Source organism: Microtus pennsylvanicus, chromosome 19, assembly GCF_037038515.1.
Source record: "Microtus pennsylvanicus isolate mMicPen1 chromosome 19, mMicPen1.hap1, whole genome shotgun sequence".
In the NCBI taxonomy this organism is placed as follows: Eukaryota; Metazoa; Chordata; class Mammalia; order Rodentia; family Cricetidae; genus Microtus; species Microtus pennsylvanicus.
The window spans coordinates 12,755,846-12,782,047 of record NC_134597.1 but is presented as its reverse complement, the minus strand read 5'-3'; the positions used below and the strand labels follow the sequence as shown (position 1 = coordinate 12,782,047).

Below are 26,202 nucleotides of genomic sequence, written 5' to 3'. Positions count from 1 at the left end.
TGGCTCAACAACTATTTGCACCTCCAGCTCCAGTGGATCTAAAGCCCTCTTCTGGCCTCTTCAGTTATGATGTTCATATATTGTACATCAACAGACATATCAGCAAAACATACTTTCATATAAAACTAAACAACATAAAGAGAAATAGGCAATGGATCTGAACACACACCAATTCTTCCACCCAAAAAATGGCCAATAAAAACACGACAAAGGTCAACCTGATTAACTATAGGGAGATGGCAAAACAGACTTGACATAAACTCGAGTCAACTGGGAAGAGGGAACGTCAACTGAGGAACTGCTTCTATCAGTTCCTCTGGAGGCATTTTCTTGATTATCAAGCTTGATGTGGGAGGGACCTGTCCACTGTGTGCAGTACCCTGGGCACATGGTTCTGGGCTGCATGAAAAAGCAAGCTGGGGAAGCCATAGAAGCAAGTCATTAAAAGCAGCACTTCTTCATGGTCTGCTTGAGTTCCAATTAATGCTCTGAGTTCCTGCCTTGAGTCTCTCAAGATAATGGTGGGGGTTTGAATGAGAATGTACTCCACAGGCTCCTAGTAGAATATCTGGTTGCTAGTTGATGGCTGCTTGGGGAAGTCTAGGAGGTGTGTCCTTGCTAGAAGAAGCTACTACTGGGAGTGGGCACTGAGATTTCAAAGGAGAGGTACCACTGTCAGTGTGCTGTTTCCTGTTTGTGCATCAAAAAGTGTGCTCTCAGCCTCTGTTCCAGGGCCATCCCTGCCTGCTGCCTCCTGCCATGAAGATGATGGAGTCCTACCCCTCTGTAACTTCAAGTCCCAATTAAACTCTTCCGTCCCTACGTTGCCTCAGTCATGGTGTTTTATTGCAGCCACAGAAAAGTGACTAAGGCCCGTAAAGGATAAAATGAAATAAACTCTTTCCTCCTCAGGCTGCTTTTGGTCATGGTGCTTCATCACAGGAGCAGATAACTTACAACAAAGAATTGTAATCAAAAGCCAAGTTTTAGAAAGGAAGGAGAAAATAAGGAGCCCTCAATTACTTCTAGTGGAACTAAAATGGTGGTCACTCTGGGAAACTATCTGGCAGTAATTCAAAATACTAAACATACCACAGTCAACAATTCCATTCCTATGTACAATAATTTTTTTTAAAAAGTCTACAGAAAATTGTGCATGGATGTCAAAAACAAGCTAAAAAGCAGCAACACCTATACTAACTGAAGGGTGAATGAAGTGCAAACCAATACAACGGACTACTATTTGGAAACACAAGGGATTTAAGCCGCAACAGAAGACAAAGACTAAAACCATTAAACTGGAAAGAAGCCAGTAACAAAAAAAGAGATTATGAAAAGATTGTAGTTGTGTGAAATGTCCATAACAGACAAATCCACTGTACCAGGAAGTAGACAGTAGCACCTTTTGCACAATCACAATAATTTTGAACTTTACACTTCAATAGCATGAATTCAAAGATATAAGAATTAACCCCAAAGATGCCCAAAATGTACAGCATTGCAATTCCTTACCAACTGTAATCTCCTTGAAATCTCTTTAATGTGAAGGAGAAATATCACTAAAAGTCAACAGTAAAGTTGCTGTTTTACAGAAATATTAGGTTATTTTATGGTCATTTCGGAACTGATTACTTACAGACACTGTGAGGGAATCTTGTATATCTTTATGACTCACTAGCTGAACATTACCATCTTCATAATAATGAACCTGTCAGAGAAAGAAAATAAAGCAAGCATTATAGAAATATGATTTTTAGGGCATCACCACTTACATCAACAGACCAGTTTCAGCTCATGTTCAGACTTTCCCAGTGGGCTCTAGACCTTTGAACTCTATCAGTCTTAGGTCTAGAAGGAGATTAAATATTCCTGCTATTATTTACACATACAACAGTTGTCACAGTTAGATATTTTACCTCAAAGCCACTCTATTGGTGCCCATATCTGAAATGTCTAAAACTGATCTCCTCTGGCTGGGCTTGGTAGCATATGCTTTTAATCCCAACACTTGGGAGGCAAAGGCAGGGGATCTCTGTAAGTTCAAGACTAGCCTGGTCTACAGAGACAGTTCTAGCGCAGTCAGGAATGCACAGAGAGACACTGTCTCAAAAAAAGAAAAAAAAACCCTAAAATAACAAAACTAATATTCTTCTCCAAATATTGCTTCTTTGTATATTTTTACCAATTACTTCCCCCAAATTTAGAATGAATTTACTCAATAAACATTAACTGACTCATTACTATAAATATGCTATATAATATTGTAAATAAATGGCCTTTTAAAAGACCTAGTTTCTAACCTTACACTGCAACACAAGCAAGCACAATAGCACATTCTCTCAAAGGAATAAAAAGGGCTTTGGGATAAATTATAGAATAGCGGTATTTTGTAACAGGACTACACAGAAAGCAGGAATAATGGAATAGCTGAAGAAATAAATACACAGGTAACACATAAGTATTTCTAGTGTGAACTAAAAAATGGTGTTCAACTTGAAAGTGACAAACACAGATTTAAAATTTTAAATTATCTGTGGTGAAGGCAATGGGAAAAATAGATCAGGAGATATAATGGTGGGGTTTGCGTAAGAACAGCCTTAACAGGTACATATAGCTGAATGCTTGGACCTGAGTTAGTAGAACTGTTTGGGAAGGATCAGAAGGTGTGGCCTTCTTGGAGGAACTGTGTCTCTGGGGGCACTTTTCAAGGTTTTAATTTATTTAATTTTACTTTTGGATTTTCAAGACAGGGTTTCTCTATGTATCTCTGGCTGTCTTGGAATTACCTTTGTAGACTAGGCTGGCCTCAAATTCACAGAGATTTGCCTGCCTCTGCCTCCGAGTGCTAAGATTAAAGGTGTGTGCCACCACCACCCAGCTCCTTTGAGGTTTTAAAGGCCTTCACTATTCCCAGTTAGCACCTTGTGCTGATGAATCAGGATGTAAGCTCTCAGCTCTCTTAGCACCATGGTTGCCTGCTTGCAGCCATGCTCTGAAACTGCAAGCCAAAATAAATTCTTTCACCTGTAAATTGCCTTGGTCATGGTGTTTTTGCACAGCAATAGAAAAGTAAGACAGAGAGTAAACTAACAAATAAACTTGCAGTACATGTTAAATACTATGCTAAGCATTGAAGGCAGACTAGGACAAGCAGCTCCAACCAGCGGCATCATTTTTGAAAGTTATGTAATTGTTCAGGTAAGAGCTACTGAGGCCAAACTGAAAGGGAAAACATTAACAATGGCAACTGCTATGCAGAGTTCTTTGCACCTAACTCTAAGCATTTTACACATGAACTAATTCTCAAACAATCTAAAAACATTTAAACTGCTTTCAACAGAGGGAAATAAGAAGATCAAACAACTTCCTGAAGTCACACACACAAACAATAACTGGTTAGGATTCAAACGCATGAAATCTGATTTCAAACTTCATGCTCACAACGTCTAATCTTCTAATCCTAAAGGAACAGGCAGAAAAACATATAAGGGCAGCAGAACACAACACTAGAGTGTATGCCAAAGCCAGATGACATGTTTCAGTACTCTGATTCCTTTACGGCTTTAAGCATATAGTTAATTTTCACAATGGGCGCTGCTGTGATGAGTGAACGCAAAGATTAGCCAGCACATTCCTTTAACTTATACAGCAATATTAATATTCAAACAAGCACTTACTTGTATCAAATGTTCTATATAAATAATGAAATTGACATTATTAACCAGAGTTCAGTTCTAGTACATTTCAAACAAGAAGTTTAAAAGTCATATGTATATATTATTATGCTTCACCTAACTCCATTTATTTCAGATTACAGAAGAACACACTCAACTCAAATGCTTAGCTGAACAAACTGTATGAAGAGGAGACCAAATGGCATCATCTAATTTTAGCTCTGTTTTAGAAACTGTCAGCTATCCTTGAGGACATTTAATGACTAGGGAATTAAATGACAGGTTATTTAAAAGACTTAAAAAGAGCACTACTTGTTTTTTCCATTGCTCTAAAAGACAATCTCAAAAGTTATGGTGTACTATGAAAGTATAAACTGTTTAACCGTGTCTTAGTTCAGAACCTTCTAGAGATCCTTAAATAATCTCTGTATCTCATACCTGAATTTTCAAGATGCCAACCACCTGTGTGGTGGAAGGAGTGACTGTAAACTTCCACTCTGACCTCCAACGACCATTCCTTAAAAATAAAAACAGCAGCTGTAAATAAGGGTAGGGAAAATATTTTGAATCAATATTGTTTCAGGTTTAAATGTAATGCTACAATGTGTAAGAGAATAGGAGAAAGACATTGGGCACAGATTTTATAACCACTGAAACATTCAAGAGATTCAAAGTTTAGTTTTAAGACACATTAAATCTTTGCCCAAGAAGACATACATAATTAAAATAATTCACAATTCTAAAACTAAAGTTTAAAATATAATTCAAAACTAATATAAGAATTGTTTTAACATATATATATGTATATATGTATGTATTTTGTGCATATGTGTATGTGTTCATGTGACACCTGATGTAGGGATAAGTCCCGCCCCTTGGGGGACGTGTTCGCCTCGGGCTAATGTTTGCCTATAAATTTGGCCAGCGTGCTCCCAGCCTTGCTTCTGCTTTCCTGGTCTCCACTGGAACGGTGGTTCTGTAAGTCTATTTCGACATTAAAGCTATATATATTGTTACAATCTGTCTGCATTCGTTTACGCCGCTACATTTTGGAGTCCAACGTGGAGCCCCCACTCAAGTGGGTAGCCCGCTAGCTAACACAGCACCCTCCTGGGTGCTGTTTTTTAGTTCGTGACTAAACCAAAATTTGAGAATTATTTCAAAAAGTTCTTCAAAAAGTATTACTGCACTGAGTAACAACACCCTTTCCTCAACAGAGTAAATGGCCAACATGTCCTAGATTTAACTAAGTCTATATCCCTCTTTTATTAATCCTATATAATTGCAAATGTGTGTTCCTAATATTTATTAAGTTCCTAAATACTGCCATACATGAGGAAACGAATGTGATGATTTAAAGTGAAGTATAATAAACTCTTCAGACTCCTCTTCTTCTATTTTGTCTTTGTCTCTTTGTTTTAAAACAGGATCTTCATCGTGAGCACAGGTAGTTTGCAATCAAGCAATCCTCATGCCCTGGCCTCCTGAGTGCTGGGATTATAGCTGTCCACTACCAAGTCCAGCCTGAATTTATTTTTTCTACAAAGTGAAAATCATTTTCAGCTTCAAAGACACAGTACTCACTGTGATGACTTACAAAAGGGGTCAGTATGTAAAATGAAATAATGGGAATAGAAAACTCCAGAGATTTAATTAATTTCCTATATAGTAAAGCTCAAAGGAGTTTTACTTTTGAAAGCTAGTAATAAGTTCCCAAAAGATTTATAAATAAAGATTACTAAGAATTTTTATTTAGTAGTTCAAGCTCAACAGTTGACTTTATTTTTATTTCCTGGCACAAAAATATAAATAATAGCTTTCTAAAGATTCACTAGTTTAGGATTATGGAGATAAGACAGAGAACCTCTGTATGTTATCATCCTTAGGAAGCTGTAGTCTGTCATTTAGGCATATATTTAGATATGGATGATGGATCTGCATTCCTCCAAATATTTTTGATTAACCTTTATGGAACCCGGTATTTATTTCTGACATGACTAAGTAATAGAGCAGCAGCCTTGGGTTAGGATCCAAGCTGGTCTAACTGGGGCCACTGACAATTGTAACTTTACCCTAAAGAGTATCCCCAAACAACCTAATGAATCAAAACTCAACATACTTGAAAGGTAAACAACATTTCATCATATTTACTCTGATATTAATAATGTATTAACAAAAAAAGGGTCCAAAACTAAGATTTCAGTCAATTTTTAATACACAATCTCAGAAAAAAATTCAAATTTTCAAACATCTGATTAATAGGGAAAATAAATGTGGATACAAACTGTTGTGTACACAGTTATAAAGCATGATTGTAACTTCTTACATTTCCAACAAAACCATGTCCACAAAAACATCTAACCCAAAAGTCCAAGTTTAAAGTCTTTAGTTTTTTTGTTGTTGTTGTTTTGTTTTTAAACATTTCTGTCCTCTCTCTTGAGTAAGGCTCATTCATACAAAGCACCCTGTTCTCAGCATGAGCAGATGGCCCTGCCACCTGGTCTGTTTGCAAGCATACCTGCTAACATAGGTTGCCCCCTGTTCCTGTCCCAACTCACTCTGCTCTCCTATACTCTGTGATGAATGTCATCAGATTTACCGCATTCCAAACGACTGGGATGATCATCATGAAGCAAGTTATCTTTCAAATTCTCAAATGGCAGTAGTTTTATATCAAGTTTATATCACTTTTAGTCACACATGTGACTGATTTACATGGAATACAAACAATGTTAAAATTAAGTACACAAAAAGTTAACTTACCAAAAGTTTTTTGCTTGGAACTGATGGCTTTCTATGCAGGCAATAATGGTCTGTTGCCCATCTATTTTTTTGCCATACACCTATTGGCAAAGAAAACAAGAACAGTGAGTTGACTTAGGGCCACAAATGCCTAACTTTAAGCGTCTATAAGGTACTGTAGAAAGTGGGTATAAACCATGATGTATAGTCGTTTTAGGTGAGACAGGTAAACAGAACCAAGACCACCTGGCTTCACAAGCTCAGATGCCTCAACTCTACCCACACTGCATGTGTGAAGGATTCCACATGGGGATTTTCAGGATCTTATCTGCATTTCTAAAGATTACTATGGCTGTGGAGCAGACCAAACTCAGGTGCTAATAATCTGTCTGAATATAACCATCCTAGGAAAGTTCAAAAACAAAACCATTCAGATTTCCTACTACATTTCATTCTGAAAAAATAAAAATAGTTCAAGTCAAATTAAACTATAAAATACTTGAAATAATTCCACTTCCAATTTTTTTATTTGTTCTAAGAGTTCTGTAGCTGAATTAAAAGTTAATTCAGGCTGATGAGACATGGACAGAAGACTAAAGACAGTGCCACCATTTTCTTTAATCCAGTGTCTGAACTGAATTTAATCTCAATTTAACTGAACTGAATTTAATGCAAAATTAGTCTATCTGGGAATATATTTTAACATTCTTTGAAGAAAAAAGTTAGAACTTATAGCTGTTAGCCCTATAAATTTCTGTAAATTTCAGGGAATTACACAAACTGTCTCCTTTGTGTGAGGAACAGAAGGAACTCACAGTGCAGACCCCATTAGGGTAATGTTCTTTTACGTAAGCTCGCAGTGCAGTTTCTACTGATGTTCTCCATGATTCGATCGCATTTTCTGCTTCATATGGCCTTGGATCAGTTGCTTCTTTTCTTAAATGATCAAATTTGAAACAAATTCTGTTTTTTGGATCCAAAAACTTTCCATTTCCCAAGTCTCCATGTTCTGTTATCAACACCTTTAATTTTCAAACGAAATTAGGAAAACAATATTAACATGGATACACAGTCACACATACTTGCTTAAGCCCCGTTCCGAAACCACATAATTATACTGTAAGCAACTGCTTTAACTATGTTGTGCAAGTACATTCTTTTAAAAGAGTAGGCCACAAAGATACCAGGGATATTCTCAATGAGTGTACATTAGAGCTTCTTTCACTACAATTTTTGGATTCTAAGAGGGGAACTGGCTATCCAGTCACCCATCTATTCCCCTACCCATACAGTTAGCCACAGTTTACTATTTCTAAGAGCAGGCCTGAGCTGCTAAATACCAAGACCCTATCAATGAGACGGTTTCAATCCAGCAAGGCAGCTCTCCAGTCCTCATCTGTTTGGTGCCCACATTCTTTCTGTTCTCCAGCATGTGCTTTTGTTTCTTATAAACTAATTACTACTACTAACTTTCAAAACTTTAAAATATAGTTTATACATTTATGTACATTTAAATTACATGAATAACCTCTTTATTTTGTGTCTTACACAAAACAAAAACAAAACAAAACAAAGCCTTTTTCTTCTGCAGCTGTACCAGTCTGTGACAGGACTTTCCCATCCCTCTGATGTAAATAAAGCTGACAACATAGGATCTAGCTTTTCTAACTTTTTTTTGGTAATAAATGTACGTTAGATAAATATGCACACATATGGTTTGTGGGTCACTGTTTTCAAGGAATGATAAAAATACATATATAAACATAAACCTTTTTATGCATCTTGTTGGGCTGGCCCAGACGAAAATCACCTAAAACGCCAAGATGGATGACCATGTGGAACCATGGTGACAGGAAAAGTGAACATTCTAAACTTCCTCCGAGTCTGCTAATCCCTTGCCACCATGCTTAGCTTAGAGGAAGCATTTAAGACTCAGGCCACTCATTCCACTGTAGGTTCTAGGGGTCAAAATCAGGTCATCAATCTTGCACAAGTGCTTTTACCTATTAAGTCACCTCACTGGCCCATTGTTTGTTACTATCTTTAAAGTTCTTAAAACTACACTCAATGTATGAAATTAGTATACACTACTTTTTAAGACATTTTTTGGTTTGAAGTACTGAAATTATGCTAGCTTGTTAAAATGACTTTAGAAGCCAGTAAGTATTTTAAAAAGATGCATTTTCTAATGTAGTAAATGTTCTTCTACGGACTTATCTAAAGACAATCATTGTCAATGTTACCAAGAACACAAACACAATCAATGTAGTATTGCTTGTAAAGGTAACCAATTAAAAAAAAGAAATCAACGGACCAAAATCTCTGAAGAAATGAAGTAACAGTAATATATATATATATATATCTTTAAAATATATTTTAAATTATGTGTATGTATGTTTGCATGTCTGTCCACGTGAGTGTAGATGTTGATGGAGACCAAAAGAGGGCAGCACAACCTCTGAAGCAGAAGATACAGATAGCTGTGACCTGTCTCAAGTGGTTGCTGGGAACCAAACTTGGGTCCTCTGCAAGAGCAGCCAGCCCTCCTCACTTCTCTACTCACATTCGTGCAGAGCTATGCACGTTAGCTATGCACGTTTTCCCTTTAGTTACAAGTTATCTGTCTAGTCTTACAGTTCTCCCCTTGAACCACAAAACTTAAGCTATATAATAATGCCAAACAGAAGCAACCAAAGACTCTTTCCAATCTTTTTTCTTGTATTGTCCCCATCAGTTGATGCAATCCATGTAATTATGTCTCAATAGAATCACAAGTCACTGACTATGACAGCTCTAAAGAACAACAACAAAAAATGGTAATGACTTTTGGTGGGTTTTGTTTTAGAAAAGAGAATACAGAAAGACTTGTAGATATAATGCAACTATTTTCTAGGAACCTTACTATTTCATGGTTTTGAATGTAAAGTTATTCAATGCAGCTCAGTCTATCTTGGTACTCACTATGTAACTCAAGCTGTCCTTGAATTAATAGCAATCCTGCTATCTCAGCCTCATGAAAGCTAGAACAGGTGTAAGACATTACAGCTGGGTTAATGCTAAAAGTGATTTTCAGATACATAAGCATTTCAATTATTTTGCCAGTAAATGCCTATGATTAAAATAAGTACTATTATACTACCTAACAATTCTTCCAGGATACATTTTTATAACTAAAACAAAAAGCAGTGTGATTTGTATTTTATGACACATACCTGATCTTCATAGCCTTCAATTTTTACCGGTGTAAACTGGTCCAAGTTATACTGTGCAAATGCACTAAAAAAGAAAAAGTCCAATTATTCAAAACCATACTAATATTTTTCAAAATCAACTGACAGTAAATCTATACTATACATGTTAAGGTTAATAAAGCTGTAACTCTCTTACCTACAGCTAAACTATAGATACAGTTGTTAAAAAAAAACAAGCAATGATACACAGCTTTTAACTTAGCAAAATAAAATATAACCAGCATATATAAGCCACTTATTAAAAGAACCTGGAAGCAATGATCACCAATTTTTAATGTACATATACAATTATTTAAGAAATTAGTCTACAGATTAGGTACTGTGATAATCACAGTTTCTATTGACAAAAGTCTTATAGTTGAATACAAGAGAGAATAAATGCCTAATGAGAACACCTAGTCATAGCAAAAAATAGAAATATTCGAGAATTACCAATGCTTTTTCAAGAAATTACAGTATCATGGCAAAAGTAAAAACAACAAGAAAAACACCCCTAAAATAATTTCATCAATGTGACTCCAAGAAATTAAGCAGGCTCCATCTTCTGAAAGTGAGAGATGGGTCGGGGAGACGGCTCAGGGTAAAAGGGTTTACTGCACATACATAAGAACCTGCATTCAAATCTCTAGGAACCACGTAAAGACAGAGCACGGTCTGCAATCCTGGTGCTGGGAGACAGAAATGGGCTCCTCTCAGGGGTTCACTGGACGGCAAGCCTAACCAAAAGGGTGAGGTTCAGGTTCAGTGCAACACCCTGCCTAAGAACATAAGGTGGAGAGCAAGAGAGAAAGAGACCCCATGTCAATCTCAGGCTACACCAACACACATGGGAATTACATTTAAATATACATACATGCACACACATGACAAAAAGAGAGGGATAGGGAGAAGAGAGGGGATAATAGGAAGGGAAGAGAAGAATGTTTTAATTAGAGGGACTGGTAGGAATAAAGGATAGAAAAGGTCCAATGTCACAGAAAGCACCAAGCAGGTGCTCACTGGTATTTACTGAGTTGCACTGGAAGATCTTTTAGATTATTATCATTATGCTTGCTTGTGATGGCAGAAGGAGGCTTGTTATGCTGCATGTATGGAGGTGACAACTCTATGGAGCTGGTCCTCTCCTACCACCTGGACATGGGGTCAGGAGATTGAACTTGGGTCACCAGGCTTGCACAGATGGGTAGGAAGCGCTATTACTCACTGAACCATCTCACCAAAACCTGGAAGGTATCGAGGATAGAAGAATTACTCTGAGAGGTACAGTGACAGACGTGCCTCTAAAGACTAATGTGGCAGTGGTGCATACAACAAATCATGCAGTGCGGTGAGTAGAAACAGAAAAGCTGCAAGGCTATCGAAAAGCCTACAGCAGAAACTTAGCTACAAAATGGTGGAGATATAGACGAAGGCCTCTTTTATAACTTAAGAATAATATATTTATGTGATAATTATGTAACACGTGTAGGAAAGACTCAAAGTATGGAAAATTATATACAGAACTGAAACTGTGTTCTGTTAAATTGATACTACTATATATCTAGGAAATTGTCTCCACTTAACAGAACACTATTGAGAGTTTTAAACTTTAAGACTATATCTATTATAGGAGAGTAATAAACACAAAGACACCAAAGTAAAATTAAATAGCCATCTCTTGAAGGTCCCAACACAGCACTTTAAAAACCGAAGGAAGCAATCGCAGAAGTGCACAGACAGGAAGTCAGAGCCGCTACTTGCTTTCAACTTTCTTAACACACCAGTAATATTCCTAAGAATAGTCTGAATGTGGTCAGACTGTCAGACTTTGTATATGCAATGCCCACAAAAGGCTCCTGTTCCACAGGTGATGTGGCTACTGTAGGAGGCTGTGCAAGTCTGAGGAAGCGAGGACTAAGCTTGGGGAAGTAGGTTACCGGGTCAGGGCTCTCAAAGTTATAGTCATCCCCTGGTTCTGGTCTTGCTCTTTGCTTCCTGGTCCTTTGAATGGCCTCAGTTATAAGCTCCTGCCACCATCAATTCTGTACCATCATTTACTGGAATTCTCCAAAACCAAAAGCTAAGTTGCTTATAACAGCTATGTTATCACTGCAATGCATCCGTAACTAAGACACTTACTAACCCTTGAATTAGTTACTTCAAAGCTATGTTTGTAAATTCAATCACTTAGAATTTAGAATTAAGTTTTCTTAATAAAATCTGTATTTTAAAACATATAGGCTGGGCGGTGGTGGCGCACACCTTTAATCCCAGAACTTGGGAGGCAGAGGCAGACGGATCATTGTGAGTTCTAGGCTAGCCCGGTCTACAAAGTGAGTTCCAAGATGGCTAGGGCTGTCACACACAGAAACTCTGTCTTGAAAAACCAAAACCAACCAACCAAATAAATAAATGAATACTTTGAGAAATGTAAATAGCAATTTAGTAGCAGGTGAACCTAAAGCCTTTTACTGCCCATAGGATCAAACCTCATGTATCTTTAACCTGGAGGCAGGAGTAGGAAGAGGAGCAAACTGGAAAAACTAAAGTAAGTATGTGACAGGTTTTTTATCTAAAATACTTAAAACAAATAAATGGTACAGTGCAGTGCAAAAGGTACTCACAGTAAAGCAATCAGAATATATGATTTTTTCCAATCCTATTATTAGCTAGTAAGAACTTCATTTACCTTATAACACCAAATTTGTACTAGATGACTTCCAAAGTCCCTTCCAAAATAAGTACCTTATTCAGCATTTCAGAATCAGCCAAAGGGCTTAGGGAGATAGCTCAGTAGTTAAGAGCATATACTGAACTTGAAGTAGCTCCCAATACCCACGCTGGGCAGCTCACAACTGCCTCTAACTACAGTTCCAAGAGATTCAATATCCTTATATGTCTTCTGTGGGAATCAGCAAGCACACATACACACATATATAAAACTAATAATAAAATAAACCCAATCTTTTTTCAAAATAGATATTAAAGTGTTCTTTCTTTGGGTTCTGAAGGCCTTTGATATGTTTCTAGTATTCTATTTTATTTCAAATGGTCTTATACTGGAAATTCTGAATCTGATGAAAAAAATTCCTATAAGGCTTACTGATTTCATAATGGTGAAGCCTGATATTCTTCTGTCTGCTGAATACGAGTATTTGGAGGTATTTCATAGTGTTCTAGATTTAATATAACAGGCTCTTTCAGTGAGTCAAATTTTACTTGCACAGATAATGAAATTTTGGCTTTTAGTAAAGAGGCATCAACTCTATCCACTCAAAAACAAACAAACAAACAAACAAAAAAACAGATAGCCCTGCTTTGTCCCCTTACAAAAAGAGGGAAAAATAAAGAAAGAAAAAAAGAAAGACAGACTAGAAAAGATGAAGCCACATCTTTTCTAAGGGAAGAAAATAGCACATGTAGGAAAGAGATATGAATGCATCAAAAAAAATTTCAGTATCGAAAACAACTGAAGAGGAGCCCACATTTCTGCTTATATATTTGCTCCAGAGAACTGGCATGGGAACATATGGACTATTTTGGTGATGCCGCCTAAACTTAGGCTATACAAGCTTTGAAACATCATTTAATAGCAAGTGACAATCATTTCTTCAGAGTAAAGTTTAAGTTGAGATTTTAAAAGATATGCATGTTGTGTATCATGTACATAGTATATAGGAGCGACGTTACGTAGTATGTAAGTCAGTGGCAAACACCCACAGAAAAGAGAACTTTATTTCATATTTGTCCCCAACTACCCGTGACTTCTCAGTCTAATATACACATACATGTAAATGTGAATACTTCTGTAAATAGTTGTGCAAACTTTACTGTATTTCAGAAACTCTATGTCAAGAACTAGACATTCATTGCCACCTTTACAACATCTATTCTTTCCCAGTCACCTTAATTATGGAAACATAAAATACTTACTGTGCTGCTCCTTCCCTGAGAAGATTATCATTATTAAGCAATAATCGAACATCTGCAAAACAATATTATATTTATATTTTATGTATATATAAATACACACACACATATATATATATATATATTGCAAGGAGTACAGTTTGTTTTATTGAAGCATTAAACTTCCCATACACATAAGATCAAAATATTCTAATGACCAAACTATCCACAAATATGCAGCATGGTACTTAGAAAGCAAAAGATTTTGATTAGGTAACAGAAAAGGAAATTAAAAAAAAAAGGTCAGTTTAAAAAGTTGCTGTAGGCAGATGCACAGTATCTCCAAATAATTAAAGATAAACTGCAGCAGAAAATGGTCTGATAATTCCCAGAAAATACTTAGGACTATGTTTCTTAGTTTGACAACACATTCACAGATTTCAAACGAGTTTGGCCTATAGGAAACATAATTACAGTTTGTGATCAAGGGGCACCAACAAGCCTTCTGTCCTTTTATAATCTTGTGAGGAACAGATAAATACTCCCATTTTTACTGACTTTCAGTAGGTTTTATTTCCTTATAAAGAAAGCTCTGAAGAGGAAGACTATATCAAGCCTTAGCATTACAAATTAAGCATATCATAGGGGTTCAAATGGTTCAGCTGTAAAAGTACTTGCTGTGGTAGCCTCACAACCTGAGCTAGATCCTCAGAACCCATGGTGGAAGAAACCAATTCACGTAAAATTGTCCTTTGACCTCTACCTACCTACACACACACACACACACACACACACACACACACACACACACACACACACACAGTTTTTAAAGATTTTAATGACTTACCATTAAAAACCTCATTAAATTCTCCAGGAGGGGCATGAATGATGAATTTTGCTGCTATACGTACCTAAGACAGAAATGAAGACATAAATAACACGGTATACATTCTGCTAAAATAACAAAAAAGCCAAATCAGTATTATGTAAATTTCAAAGTTCTTTAAAGGCTATAACATTTCTACAAACACAAGTTTGTTATTACTGATTTAGTCATTTAATATAATTACATCAGGCTAAATAAAGGTAAAATATCTAATTTAATACAGTTAAGAATTTAAGGCTGTCTGCAGATTAACATTTTCACACAATTTTACTTCTTTTAAAACAAATAAAGAACTCTTAAAGAAGTCCATATGTGAGAAAGATGAAATTAGGTAGGTACATTCATTTGACTCAAAACTACATAAATGCAGAAAAACACTCCAAAATATGAATGTCCTGGATGCTGAGAAACTTCTGATCCTAAGCATTTAGAATCTTTATCCAGATAGGCAACTTTATCAGCAAACCCATTCATGACTACACAAAGTACTCTTATGATTTAACAGGCGAAAACAACAAACAAAACAAAAAACTAAGCAAAAACATGTGAATGGATACTTCACCAAATAGGATACGTACAAGACATGCACATATATGAAAAAGCATGCTCGGTATTCTTCATCAGAAAATGGATAAAGAAATCAGTAAATACTACCCCACACAAAACAGAAAGGGTAAGATAAAAAGATTGCTGGTATGGGTTGAAGACAACTGCAGCTCCCTACAATACTTATAAGAATGTAAAGCTGTACTACAAAAATAAAAACATTTGGCACTTTTAATAAAGTTAGGCAAATACCCTAAAAGACAAAAATATCATGCCAAATTATTACCCCCACATACAAAAGCAACTTACATTCACATCAAAACTTATTCAAAATTATTCAAAACTGGAAATAAATAATTTATAGCCCAAACATCCACTGAACAAATAAACTGTGGTACATCTATATAATGTAATTACTTAGCAATAAAAAGAGAACTATAGATATATGAAACAACTTGAATTAATTCTATAGTACTGCAGTGGATTGAAAAAGAAACTCAAAAGGTTAGTGATACTCTTTAAGACTTTTTTGCATACAACATTCAACCTTAGTACATACGCTCCTGCACATCCAATAAGCCCATTTTATGTTAAAATATTTTTAAGTATTTAATTAATCTTACCCATCAAACCACATAGCACGCCTAGCACAGTACACTATAGTGTTCAGTGTTCCGTGTACTACCTCTGTAATTAATTGGGATGTAGGAACCAGTCTTAGAAGCACACCATACCACAAATTCCTAGCCCTAGATTCAAAATCTGAACCAGGGTTTTCACTGAGCTCGTACTGCCCTTGCACCTCAAAGGTAAAAAATTGTGAGCAATATCATCTGAAGCAGGGTCGTCTCTACAGCAAAGGAGTTTGGGACAGGGTGGGAAAGAGAATGAATAAAGGGAAGGAAGAAAATGAGGGTATTTGAATAATGCCAGATTGTGGTAGTGGGTTTATAACTTTCTACACGTTAAAGGTCTTTCAAGTAAAAGAGTATACTGCTATTGTATGCCCATTTTGAAAATAAAAACATATTTCTTCATTTAAGAGTTATCACTAAAAGGCACATTATGTAAGCAGGATGTGTCTGTGAAATTTCCTTCTAAATATTTATATCCATCTATCAGTAAGTACTGCTATCAGTTTTGGTCAGAGACTTTTTTGTTTGTTTGTTTTTTGTGTTTTGTTTTTGCTGTGGATGGCTGTTACTGCAGAGATTCATGGGTGTCCAAAGTGCTGAGAGTTACTGTTGGATGTACTGCTCTAAATGGGACATCTGTACCACTCCCTTCAGGCTCAGAGGATATTGAAGATGGGATAGAAAGATGTAAGAGCCAGGGGTGGAGTGTTGTAGATCACTGTCTTCCAGGCATGCCTGGTCTATACTCAGAGGTCTCAAGTAGCTGTGTTATCTGCCAAGAGCTACATAAACCTGCACACAAACATTCCTTCATAGATGGAGAGAGAAGCTAATGAGGACTAGTCTTCCCTGAGTATCGGTGGGCTCTTAATGATTGCTGGGGGAAGAAGCATTGTCTTCAGTGATGCGGCCTCCAGTAAACTGTTCAAGCTCCTGCCCCCTCACCCATAATCATGCAAGCAAAGTGGTCTGTCTCGCTGACTTTGGAAGGCAGTGAAGTGAGGTTTACTACATGTAGGCCAAGCAAAAGAAGCATGCTTCAAGTGGGAAAGGCAGGTATGAAAAGCCTCTTGTAATTTCAAGATTCAAGGATGGTACTACACAAGGTAGAAACTACTTGATTACTGGTAGAGCTGCTTAGCCTTGTGGGACCCAATTCATTAAAATGACAGCGACAAGGTGTATGTATCCTGAGGAAGCTGGATAAGGAGCTAATGCTCACTTTCCTGAGAAATATAGGAGAGGGGAAGGATAGAAACCACACACACACACACACACACACACACACACACACACACACACACGTAACATTTCTCACCTTCTAGTCCTAGGAAGAAAAAAAATGGACAAAAAGTGCAGCCTTGGGGCTGGAGAGATGGCTCAGAGGTTAAGAGCACTGACTGCTCTTTCAGAGGTTCTGAATTCAATTCCCAGCAACCACATGGTGGCTCACAAGCATCTATAATGAGATCTGGTGCCCTCTTCTGGCATGCAAACATACATGGAAGGAACGTTGTATACATAAGAAATAAATAAATCTAAAAAAAATGTGTAGCCTTAGTATAAGAAGTAATTGTTTTCCCTGATACCCTTTAGGGGCACACAATACAGCTGCTCCTCCTCCTCCTCAGGCTACAAGAATTATCTCCAGATGCCTCTACAAGGCACACAAAGGTTCTTATGTCCTTGACCTAAATTCTGCCAAATTCAGCAATTGGTAGGTTGCCATAGGCAACACACTGTCACCGGCAACAACCCCTTTATTAAAAAATATATATAAACTAATTTTCTTCATATATTGAGATATTATATTGCACATAATTGAAAGCAGTTCTTAAAGACTTTATAAATGTGCATAGTCAAGCAGACAGCAGAATTCTATCACTGTATAAACTTCCTTCACCTCTCTCTCTCTCTCTCTCTCTCTCTCTCTCTCTCTCTCTCTCTCTCTCTCTCTCTCTCTCACACACACACACACACACACACACAGATGGCTTATAACTACTAGTCTGAGTTATAACCCCCCCCCCCCAAAAAAAAACCCACTGGTGCTAAGTCTTGTCTTTTCTGTATATCTGAGACCTAGCTGAAGGGCTGTCTATCACAGCACCCTTTCTAAGCAGCACTGCCAAAATCCTCTGCTCTATCCCTGCGCCTTGTTCATCCCTCTTTGCCCTGTACTCAGAACTGTTTTGAGGGCTCTTTTCCCAGGAAAAGCAGACCACTACTTCGGGCATCTTTTTATCTTCAACCTCCAGTATCATGCTAAGATCAGTAAACAGTCCATAAATACTGTCTAACCAAGATGGATGATGATTCAAAACAATTAAATGAACCTAACATTTATGGAACGCTCAAAAATTATAATGGAGAATTCCCAGGGCTTCAGCTGAGCAATACCTAAGGAATGCAAATTAACTGTTTGTTAGGGGTTTTCTAAGGAAACAGGATACAGATAGATACAGATTCTTATTAACCGGGAATAAAGGGAACCAGATTTGGGGGAAGATTTTATTCCATGGTAAAACCCATTTTTTGTATGTTGTGGTGTTTGAATGAAGCATGTCTCCCACAAGATCACATATTTGAATACTCAATCCTCTTCTGGTGGAACCATTTGGAGGTAAGATCTTGCTATAGGAAGTATATTATAGGCTTTGAAACATATAACCACACCCTGATCCCTTTGTGATAAGCCAGCTTCCTGCTCCTGATGCCCGGCCATGATGGACTCTAGCCCTCTGAAATCATAAGCCAAAAGAAACCCTTTCTTCCTTAACTTTCCTTTGGTCATCAGAGCAACAGAAAAGTAACAAATATATGTTAGCCTAAAAATGAAGCAAAGGGGGAAGAAAAGGCAAGGGCAATGCTAATTACTATGCTGTGCTTGCTAAGATCTAGTATGATATTGTAAACTGTTTAACCTCCTCCCTCCTCAGGCAAAGAGCAGTCAGGAAGCATTAAAATGTAGTCTTAGGGGCTGGAGAGATGGCTCAGTGGTTAAGAGCACTCACTGCCTGCTCTTCCAAAGGTCCTGAGTTCAATTCCCAAAAACCACCTGTAAAGAGATCTGGTGCCCTCTTCTGGCCCACAGGCACACATGCAGACAGAATACTGAGAATACTGTATACATAATAAATAAATCTTTTAAAAAAATAAAATGTAAGTCTTAGACATGACCACAGTTAACAACTGAAAAATGTATGTTAAAAAATAATCAAATATTTATTTTATAAGCTTAAGACTTGAAGTCACATTTTAACATTCTTAATGACACGTTACATATGGAGCTGTCAGAATTAAAATACTAATATCAAGTAGAATATATTTTAATGATACAAATTCGTGGCTAAGCTTTTAAGTGTTTTGCTGTTTTTAAACAAAGGTATATACCTCTAGAATTTGTCAATTTTATTTTAGTTTTTATTATGAAAGCAAAAGTGATTTAAATTTTTTGTTCAATGGACTTTTCTCTTTAATTGTACTATGTAACCAAAAGAGAGCAAGAGCCTTCTCTTCTATCTAAACTAAATGGTAGACCCTAAGAGAAGCAGCAGGACCAGGAGGCCAGGGGAGAAGACAGAGGCTCAAATTCTACCTGGATTATACCAGCTATGCCTGAAATATTTAAATCTGGACTTTGTAAAATTTCTTAACTTTACATTTGGACTTCTCAAATGCTAAAGTAACAAAAATGTGTCTACTACAATGAAAGAAAATACCATCTTCCCAAGATACTGTGTTAGTTCAGATAAGCAAGCAAAACATCCATATCCATAACATACAACAACAACAACAAAATACTGTACCAGTGAGACAGTGCAGCAGGTAAGGTCCTTGTGAACAATGGTGGCTGTTACAAGAGCAACCACTAGCTCTCTATCTGAGGTCCATTCCACAGAAGAATATTTATAGCTAGCAGTGTAAATCCAGCCAAAAACCCATGGGCAAAGAAGTCTAAGGCCCTGGTGGAAACTTACACTATTGTATAGCTAAAGTGACATGACCCCAAAATGCCTTCTAAATATTTATGTTTATACTCAGAGACAAACTGTTCTCAAGCCTTAATTAAAGAAGCCTTACTTTGCAGTAAGTGGAAGCAAACACAGAGACCCATGCCTGTAGAAGATGCTGAGAAAAAAAGGATGGCTGTGGAAGGGGGTGGGGCAATATAAGAGCCGGAAGAGAGGGAGAGGCACTTGGAATGGTGTCTTCTCAGTACAACCAGCGGTCGTGCCGTGCCTACTGACTAAACCTGCCCAACAATCAGCTTCAGATGAGGAAGGGGATCATGGGTCCTCACCACTGCTGAACTGCTGCAATCTAACAGAGTCTGGAAGAGGAGAGACATACTACCCAACTGTGTATACAATGGTGAGTCTACCAGGCTCTAATAGAAAGTTCCAAACCCAAGATCATACAGATGGCTCTAGTCAAATTCTGTGGGACATGAGACATAACAAAGAAGGGACAGATATAGAAGCTGGGGAGAGAATAACCAGTATGCATACGAAATTGCACAGAACAAAATTTATAGAAGCAACAACAACAACAAAAAATTACTAAGTTTCCAAGTCCTCTTCTAAAATCCTCCAGATCCCCAACAGATTTACCTAGGAATACAATAAAGAACAGAGAAAGATTATGCCTGTGCACTCCCTTGTCTGGATACTTTGAATGCTGCCTGTCAAACAGCAGACGCTTTAATAGAGGTTACCTCTGTCCCAAACTTGGCATTTAGCAGTCACTTTGTGCTGAAAAAAAAAAAAAAATCTAAAAATACTAATGAACCCTCATTTGTTTAGAATGGCCAGATGTTTCAGGGTGAATATGAAATGCTCCCCACAGACTCATGTTTTAAGGCCTGGTTGCCCTCTGGGGGATTCCGGAGAAGTGACTGAATCCTCTCCCTCAAGATTAATCAATTAATTAATCACCCGATGGAAATAGGGTTTGATGGTATTACTGGGAGGTGGGGGCCTAGCTGGAAGATTTCTAGAAGAGAATACATGGAGGCTATATTTTGCTCTGGTCTCTTCAGCATTTCATTTTTTCTGCTTCTTGTCTACAATGAGGGAAATGAGAGTCTCTGCCACATGAATTTCATCACTCTTGCTAGGGTGGCAGGACTTGGTGCTGCAGCTGTCAAAGGGTCACCCATGTTCCCATAAGCAACACCAAAAAACTCAGATACACCAAGCTACATTTGGGTGCAACTGTTTACTGCTTCATTATCTCTGTTCTATCTGGATTGAATAGACATTTATTTATGTCCTTCCCAAGAAAAGTCATGAAACAATATGTGTTAGTATAATATTAGCATTGTAAACATCTGTTTATTGTGTATGTGTATGCGTGTATGTACACACCACACAGCATATGTGGGGGTGCAGAACAACTTTCAGGAGTCAGTTCTTTCCTTCCACTGTGGATTCTTGAGTTCAAGCAGTTATGAGAGTTGGCAACAAGTGTCTTTACCTGATGAGCCACCTTACCAATCTTGGGGTCAGTATTCTTTAAAATGCTCTGGAGTGCATACATTTCACACCACGTGTTAGTTTCTTTGTGTCCTAGAGGTTATGAAGATTTATGTCTATGTACGCCTGTCATTTTCTATATACCAATACTCCTTCCCATTCTACTAGTCAGACTCTGTTCAAACACCAAGAGACAGAACACAAAAAGAGGAAGCTAGAATCCAATTCAACTCCATGGTACCCACGTGCAGTCGGCTTTTTATCAAAACCAACACAAACTCTAGAAAAGCCTTTTTAAAAAACCATAAACCTAAATTTAGTTAATTTATTATTTTGGTGCTGGCAATTAAACTTAAGGCCTCAAGTATTCTGTTATTGAGTTCCCAGATCATAAATATCAATTATTAAAAAGTGAAACATAAGATGAGGTATTTTTCAACTTTTATAAAAACCTGACCACTAGATAAAATAATTTATTTTTTTATTTTTTTTGACAGTTGGTATTTTATTCAGATAGAAGTCTCATTACATGTGGTCCAAGAATGTTGAAAGAACTCAAATAAAATCAGATGTGAAGGTCAGTCTTCACACATCATAGCCAACGATGCTACGTTTGCCTATGATCTCTCCAACATAAAACCACATCCACACCTCAGTGGCCACCAAACCATTCAGCACAGCTTCCTTAACTGTAAGATGTTTGAAGCTACCAGTTTTAGCACTTTGAATTATTTTTTTCGCATTCTGAATAGCTGCAGGGAGTTCAGCAGGGGTTGGGGGAACCAGCTCAACCTTGGCGTATTGCCAAAATGTGGCCAATCGAGGCTTCGAGTAAGTCACAGCAGCGGATACTAGCCCCAGGGCTTTCTCTACGAAGTTACGATGAACTTGGCCATGGTCTAGGGTGGAAGGCCCGTCTCCTCGAACAGCCAGCTGAATGAAAATAATTTATTTTTGACAATACTTTTAGTGTTGTTTTTGTTCTTCAGTTATGAAAATAAAAGACCAAAGCTATTTATGGAACTGCTTTCCATCAGAGCATAATTTTTCAATGATTATTCTAGGAACAAAAGAAATCTCTTGGTAGACAACTACCTATAGGAAACAGCCATTCAAGTGCCCTCAAAGATCCCTTGAACTCTCGCACCTAAACACGCTTAGGTGTTTAGCACTAGCCCTGATACCATTTCATTCTATACTATCTCATAGTCAATCAACAAATGTTTCTTGTTCAAATCCAATCCCCCTTTCTCTAACTCCATTCCAGTGAGATCTGACCACCCAGTTTCACCCTTCTTTGCTACAGAATAATCTTTCTGTACACTGTGAATATGTATTACTCTTGTTGGTTAATAAAAAGCTGACAGGTCATGCACAGAGGACTCTGTGCGGAAGAAGGAAGAAGTAAGAGGAGATACCAGGAAGCCACCAAGGAAGCAAGATATATAGAAAATGAGGTAACAAGTCATGAGCCATGTGGCAAAGCACAGATAAGAAATATGGGCTAATTTAAATCTGAGAGTTAGGTAGTAACAAGCAGAGCTATCAGCTGAACATTTAATACTAAGTGATTAAGCCTCTGAGTGATTATTTGAGAACGGCTGAGGGAAAGAAACATTCACCTACACTTCTTCAAAATTAGTTTGCCATCTTGCCAGTGGACCAATATTTTTCAATATATTCATTTTTTCTACTTAAAAAAAATCAATGAATGGGTCCACTTTCAATAAGTAAAATGAAGTTCTTAGGGTAACATGCAAGGTTTTTCTCAAGGTGGCAAATTTGACTTTTAAAATAAGATCTATGTATTACCGTGAACAAACATCTTTTATTTTTTATACTTCTTTCTTTTGTACTTGATCAAGATTTATTTTACTTACTTTTGTCAGCTAACTTTAGTCCTTTTGATGAGAACTCCATTTCCCGCTAAACATAGGAAGCAATGCATGTAGGCTTGTGAACACATAAACACAAAAAAAACCCACCACACCAGGTAGAGGGTCACACAAACGTTAAGCAGGGGCCCTGGGAGTGATGCCTGGGTAAGGAGGGAGAACTGTCTTGTTCAATAACTCTGATGTTTGGTAGGTAACTGAAGCCTATTATTTAGAGATACACAGGAAGCGTGTTTGTTCTCTGTGATTAAGGCAGAAGTTTGGCTCAGACTTCTGTGGGAGCAGAGTAATAAAACTAGTTTATCCTGTTCATGACACAAATGGTAAAAACTCAATCTTAGGCCTTAATGCATTTGCCACTTTATAAAAACTATTTAAAGTTGTTTCTAAAAGTTGTCTATACTTTATTGACAGCTATGAGTAAAACAATTATAAAAAACTTTTCTGAACTTCAAGTCATTTAAATGGCATAAAACCAAATGATTATCACTGTATGTTTATGAACTAATTCATTTTAATGAGCATGGTTAAGGGGAGTACTGTATTTTTAAATTTTCCTTAATAATAATTGAGACCATATATGGTAAAGTGCCTGGAATATACAGATTCAATTTTTCCTTTCCTTTTCTTTCCTTTTTTTTTTTTTTTGAGACACAGTTTCTCTGTGTAGCCCTGGCTATCCTGGAACTCACAGAAATCCACCTGCCTCTGCCTCCCGAGTGCTGCTAGGATTAAAATCATGCGCCACTACCGCCCACCCAGATAATTCAACTGTTTCTTGCTACAGCACTGGGCACAGCTCTTTCTAAAGTTTCTTTTTAAAAAATATTTATTTATTTATTATGCATACAATATTCTGTCTGTGTGTATGTCTGCAGGCCAGAAGAGGGGACCAGACCTCATTACAGATGGTCGTGAGCCACCATGTGGTTGCCAGGAATTGAACTCAGGACCATTGAAAGAGCAGGCAATGCTCTTAACCACTGAGCCATCTCTCCAGCCCCCTCTAAAGTTTCTTTACATCTGATACGAACACTCTGCTGGTTACAGAACAGATTTCAAAGACTGCACTTCACCTTTTCTGTTTTTTCTTCCTCTTATCCTTCAAATCAAATACAGGTTCATCATTCCTAACCCAAAACTCTAAAATTTAAATGTTCTAACATAGTATTTTTTGAGTACTAACAACACAATGGAAAATTTTGTACCATAAAATTTCATTTCATGTACAAACTTGTTAAAAACATTGTCTAACAGGGCTGGAGAGATAGTAAGTAGAGCAGTTAAGAGCACGTTACTGCCCTTGCAGCAGATCAGAGTGGTGTGGGACAATGCTCTGTATTCTGTCAATTATATTTTAAATAAATGCTGATTGGCCAGTAGCCAGGCAGGAAGTACAGGCGGGACAACCAGACAGGAAGTAGAGGCAGGTCAACGAGAACAGGAGAATTCTGGAGAGAATGAAGCCCATTCCTCTGTAGTCCTGACCCAGCCACAGAAGGAAGCAAGATGTGATTGCTTCACTGAATAAGGCACCGAGCCACGTGGCTAATACAGACAAGAATGGGCTAATATAAGCTATAAGAGTTAATAAGAAAGCCGGGCGGTGGTGGCGCAAGCCTTTAATCCCAGCATTCGGGAGGCAGAGGCAGGCGGATCTCTGTGAGTTCAAGGCCAGCCTGGTCTACAAGAGCTAGTTCCAGGACAGGAACCAAAAAAAGCTACAGAGAAACCCTGTCTCGAAAAATCAAAAAAAAAAAAAGAGTTAATAAGAAGCCTGAGCTAATGGGCCAATCAGTTTATAACTAATGTAGACCTCTGTGTGATTTCTTTGGGACTTAATGACTGCAGGAACAGGGCAGGATAGAAAACTCAGTCAACAGATCAGTCTCCCGCAGCCACATCAGGTGGCTTACTGCTTGTAACTCCACTTCTCAAGGGTCTGACTCCCACCAACCTCCATGGGCACTTGTATGTACATGGTGCATATAAACTCATGCAGGCACACACACATAGGACAATGTTTTTAAAATATGTATTATATAAAAGGCTGAAGAGATAGCAGTCTATAAAATAGGACATGGGTTCCATCTCTAGGACCCATATAAAAAGCCAGGCTTTATGATACAGCACTGGGAAGGCAGAGACAGAAGGCTCAGAAAATTCCTGGTAAGTAAGTACAGCACAAGTATCAGTGAAAAACCCTGTCTGAAAACAAGATTGATCCTAAGGAATAAATGACACCCCAGATTTATTTCTTGGGCACACACACGTAATTATGTATGTATATATGTATAAAATTACTTTCAAGCTATGTGGACAAGGTACAATCAAACAAATACATTTCATTACAAGAACTGGATCCGTAAATGAAGATACCTCATTATCTATGTACAAATACTCCAAAAACTAAGAAACTGAAATCTAAGCTCCTTTGGTACTATGCATTTTGGGTAAGGAACAATGAACCTGTATTTGATGAATAAATGAATATGGAGACAGCTCTCAAAAGTTATTTTTGTGAATTTCCAACAGAAACACTGTGAACTAAAATATGCAATAAAAGCCATCATCAGAGAAGCTTCCTCCTGCAGCAGATGGGTACAAATTTAGAGACCCACAGCCAGACATTGCCCAGAGAGAGACCTTAAAACAGCCCTAAATATCTCCATCGAATCCCTCTCCTCAGAGCTCAAGGAACCCTGAGGAAGAGGAGGCAGAAAGAGTGTACCAGCCAGAAGAAATGGAGGACACCAAGAAAACAAGGCCCTCTAAATCAACATGACCAAAACTCCTATGAACTCAGAGACTGAAGAACCTACAAAGGTCTGCACTAAGTCCTTCACATACATATTATGGCTTCCAGTTCAGTGTTTTTGTGTGATTCTTGAGGATGCAAAAGAGTGGGTCTGTTTCTTGTGTCTTCTCTAGGGCTCTTTTCCTTATTTGGTTTGCCAAGTTCTGATATTTTAGCTTTTACTTTATTTTATTATTATTCCTTAGAAACCTGTTTGTTTACTAATGAGAGACAGAAAGGGAGGGAACCCAGATGGGAGGGGAGGTAGGAAGGATCTGGGAGGAGTAGAGGAAGGGGAAACTAATCAGGATATATTATGTGAGTGTGTGTGTGGAAATCTATATTCAATAGGAGAAAAATATGTCAACAAAACGAAGTTCTTAGCTATTACATTAATGATTAAATAAAAAT

General features: G+C 37.5%; 1 protein-coding gene and 1 pseudogene across 1 annotated transcript in view; both read right to left on the bottom strand.

The window, feature by feature from the left end:
- Positions 1 to 26,202, bottom strand: part of Capza2 (capping actin protein of muscle Z-line subunit alpha 2) — a 40,035-nt gene that overhangs the window by 8,163 nt on the left and 5,670 nt on the right. Inside the window, exons 2-8 of the mRNA XM_075953956.1 lie at positions 14,403 to 14,466; positions 13,580 to 13,631; positions 9,629 to 9,692; positions 7,232 to 7,438; positions 6,438 to 6,517; positions 4,113 to 4,191; positions 1,637 to 1,708 (exon numbers count right to left, since the gene is read on the bottom strand). Coding sequence (XP_075810071.1) covers positions 1,637 to 1,708; positions 4,113 to 4,191; positions 6,438 to 6,517; positions 7,232 to 7,438; positions 9,629 to 9,692; positions 13,580 to 13,631; positions 14,403 to 14,466 — 618 coding nt within the window. The remainder of the gene's footprint in view (positions 1 to 1,636; positions 1,709 to 4,112; positions 4,192 to 6,437; positions 6,518 to 7,231; positions 7,439 to 9,628; positions 9,693 to 13,579; positions 13,632 to 14,402; positions 14,467 to 26,202) is intronic.
- LOC142838375 (ATP synthase F(0) complex subunit g, mitochondrial pseudogene) lies at positions 21,377 to 24,957 on the bottom strand (annotated as a pseudogene).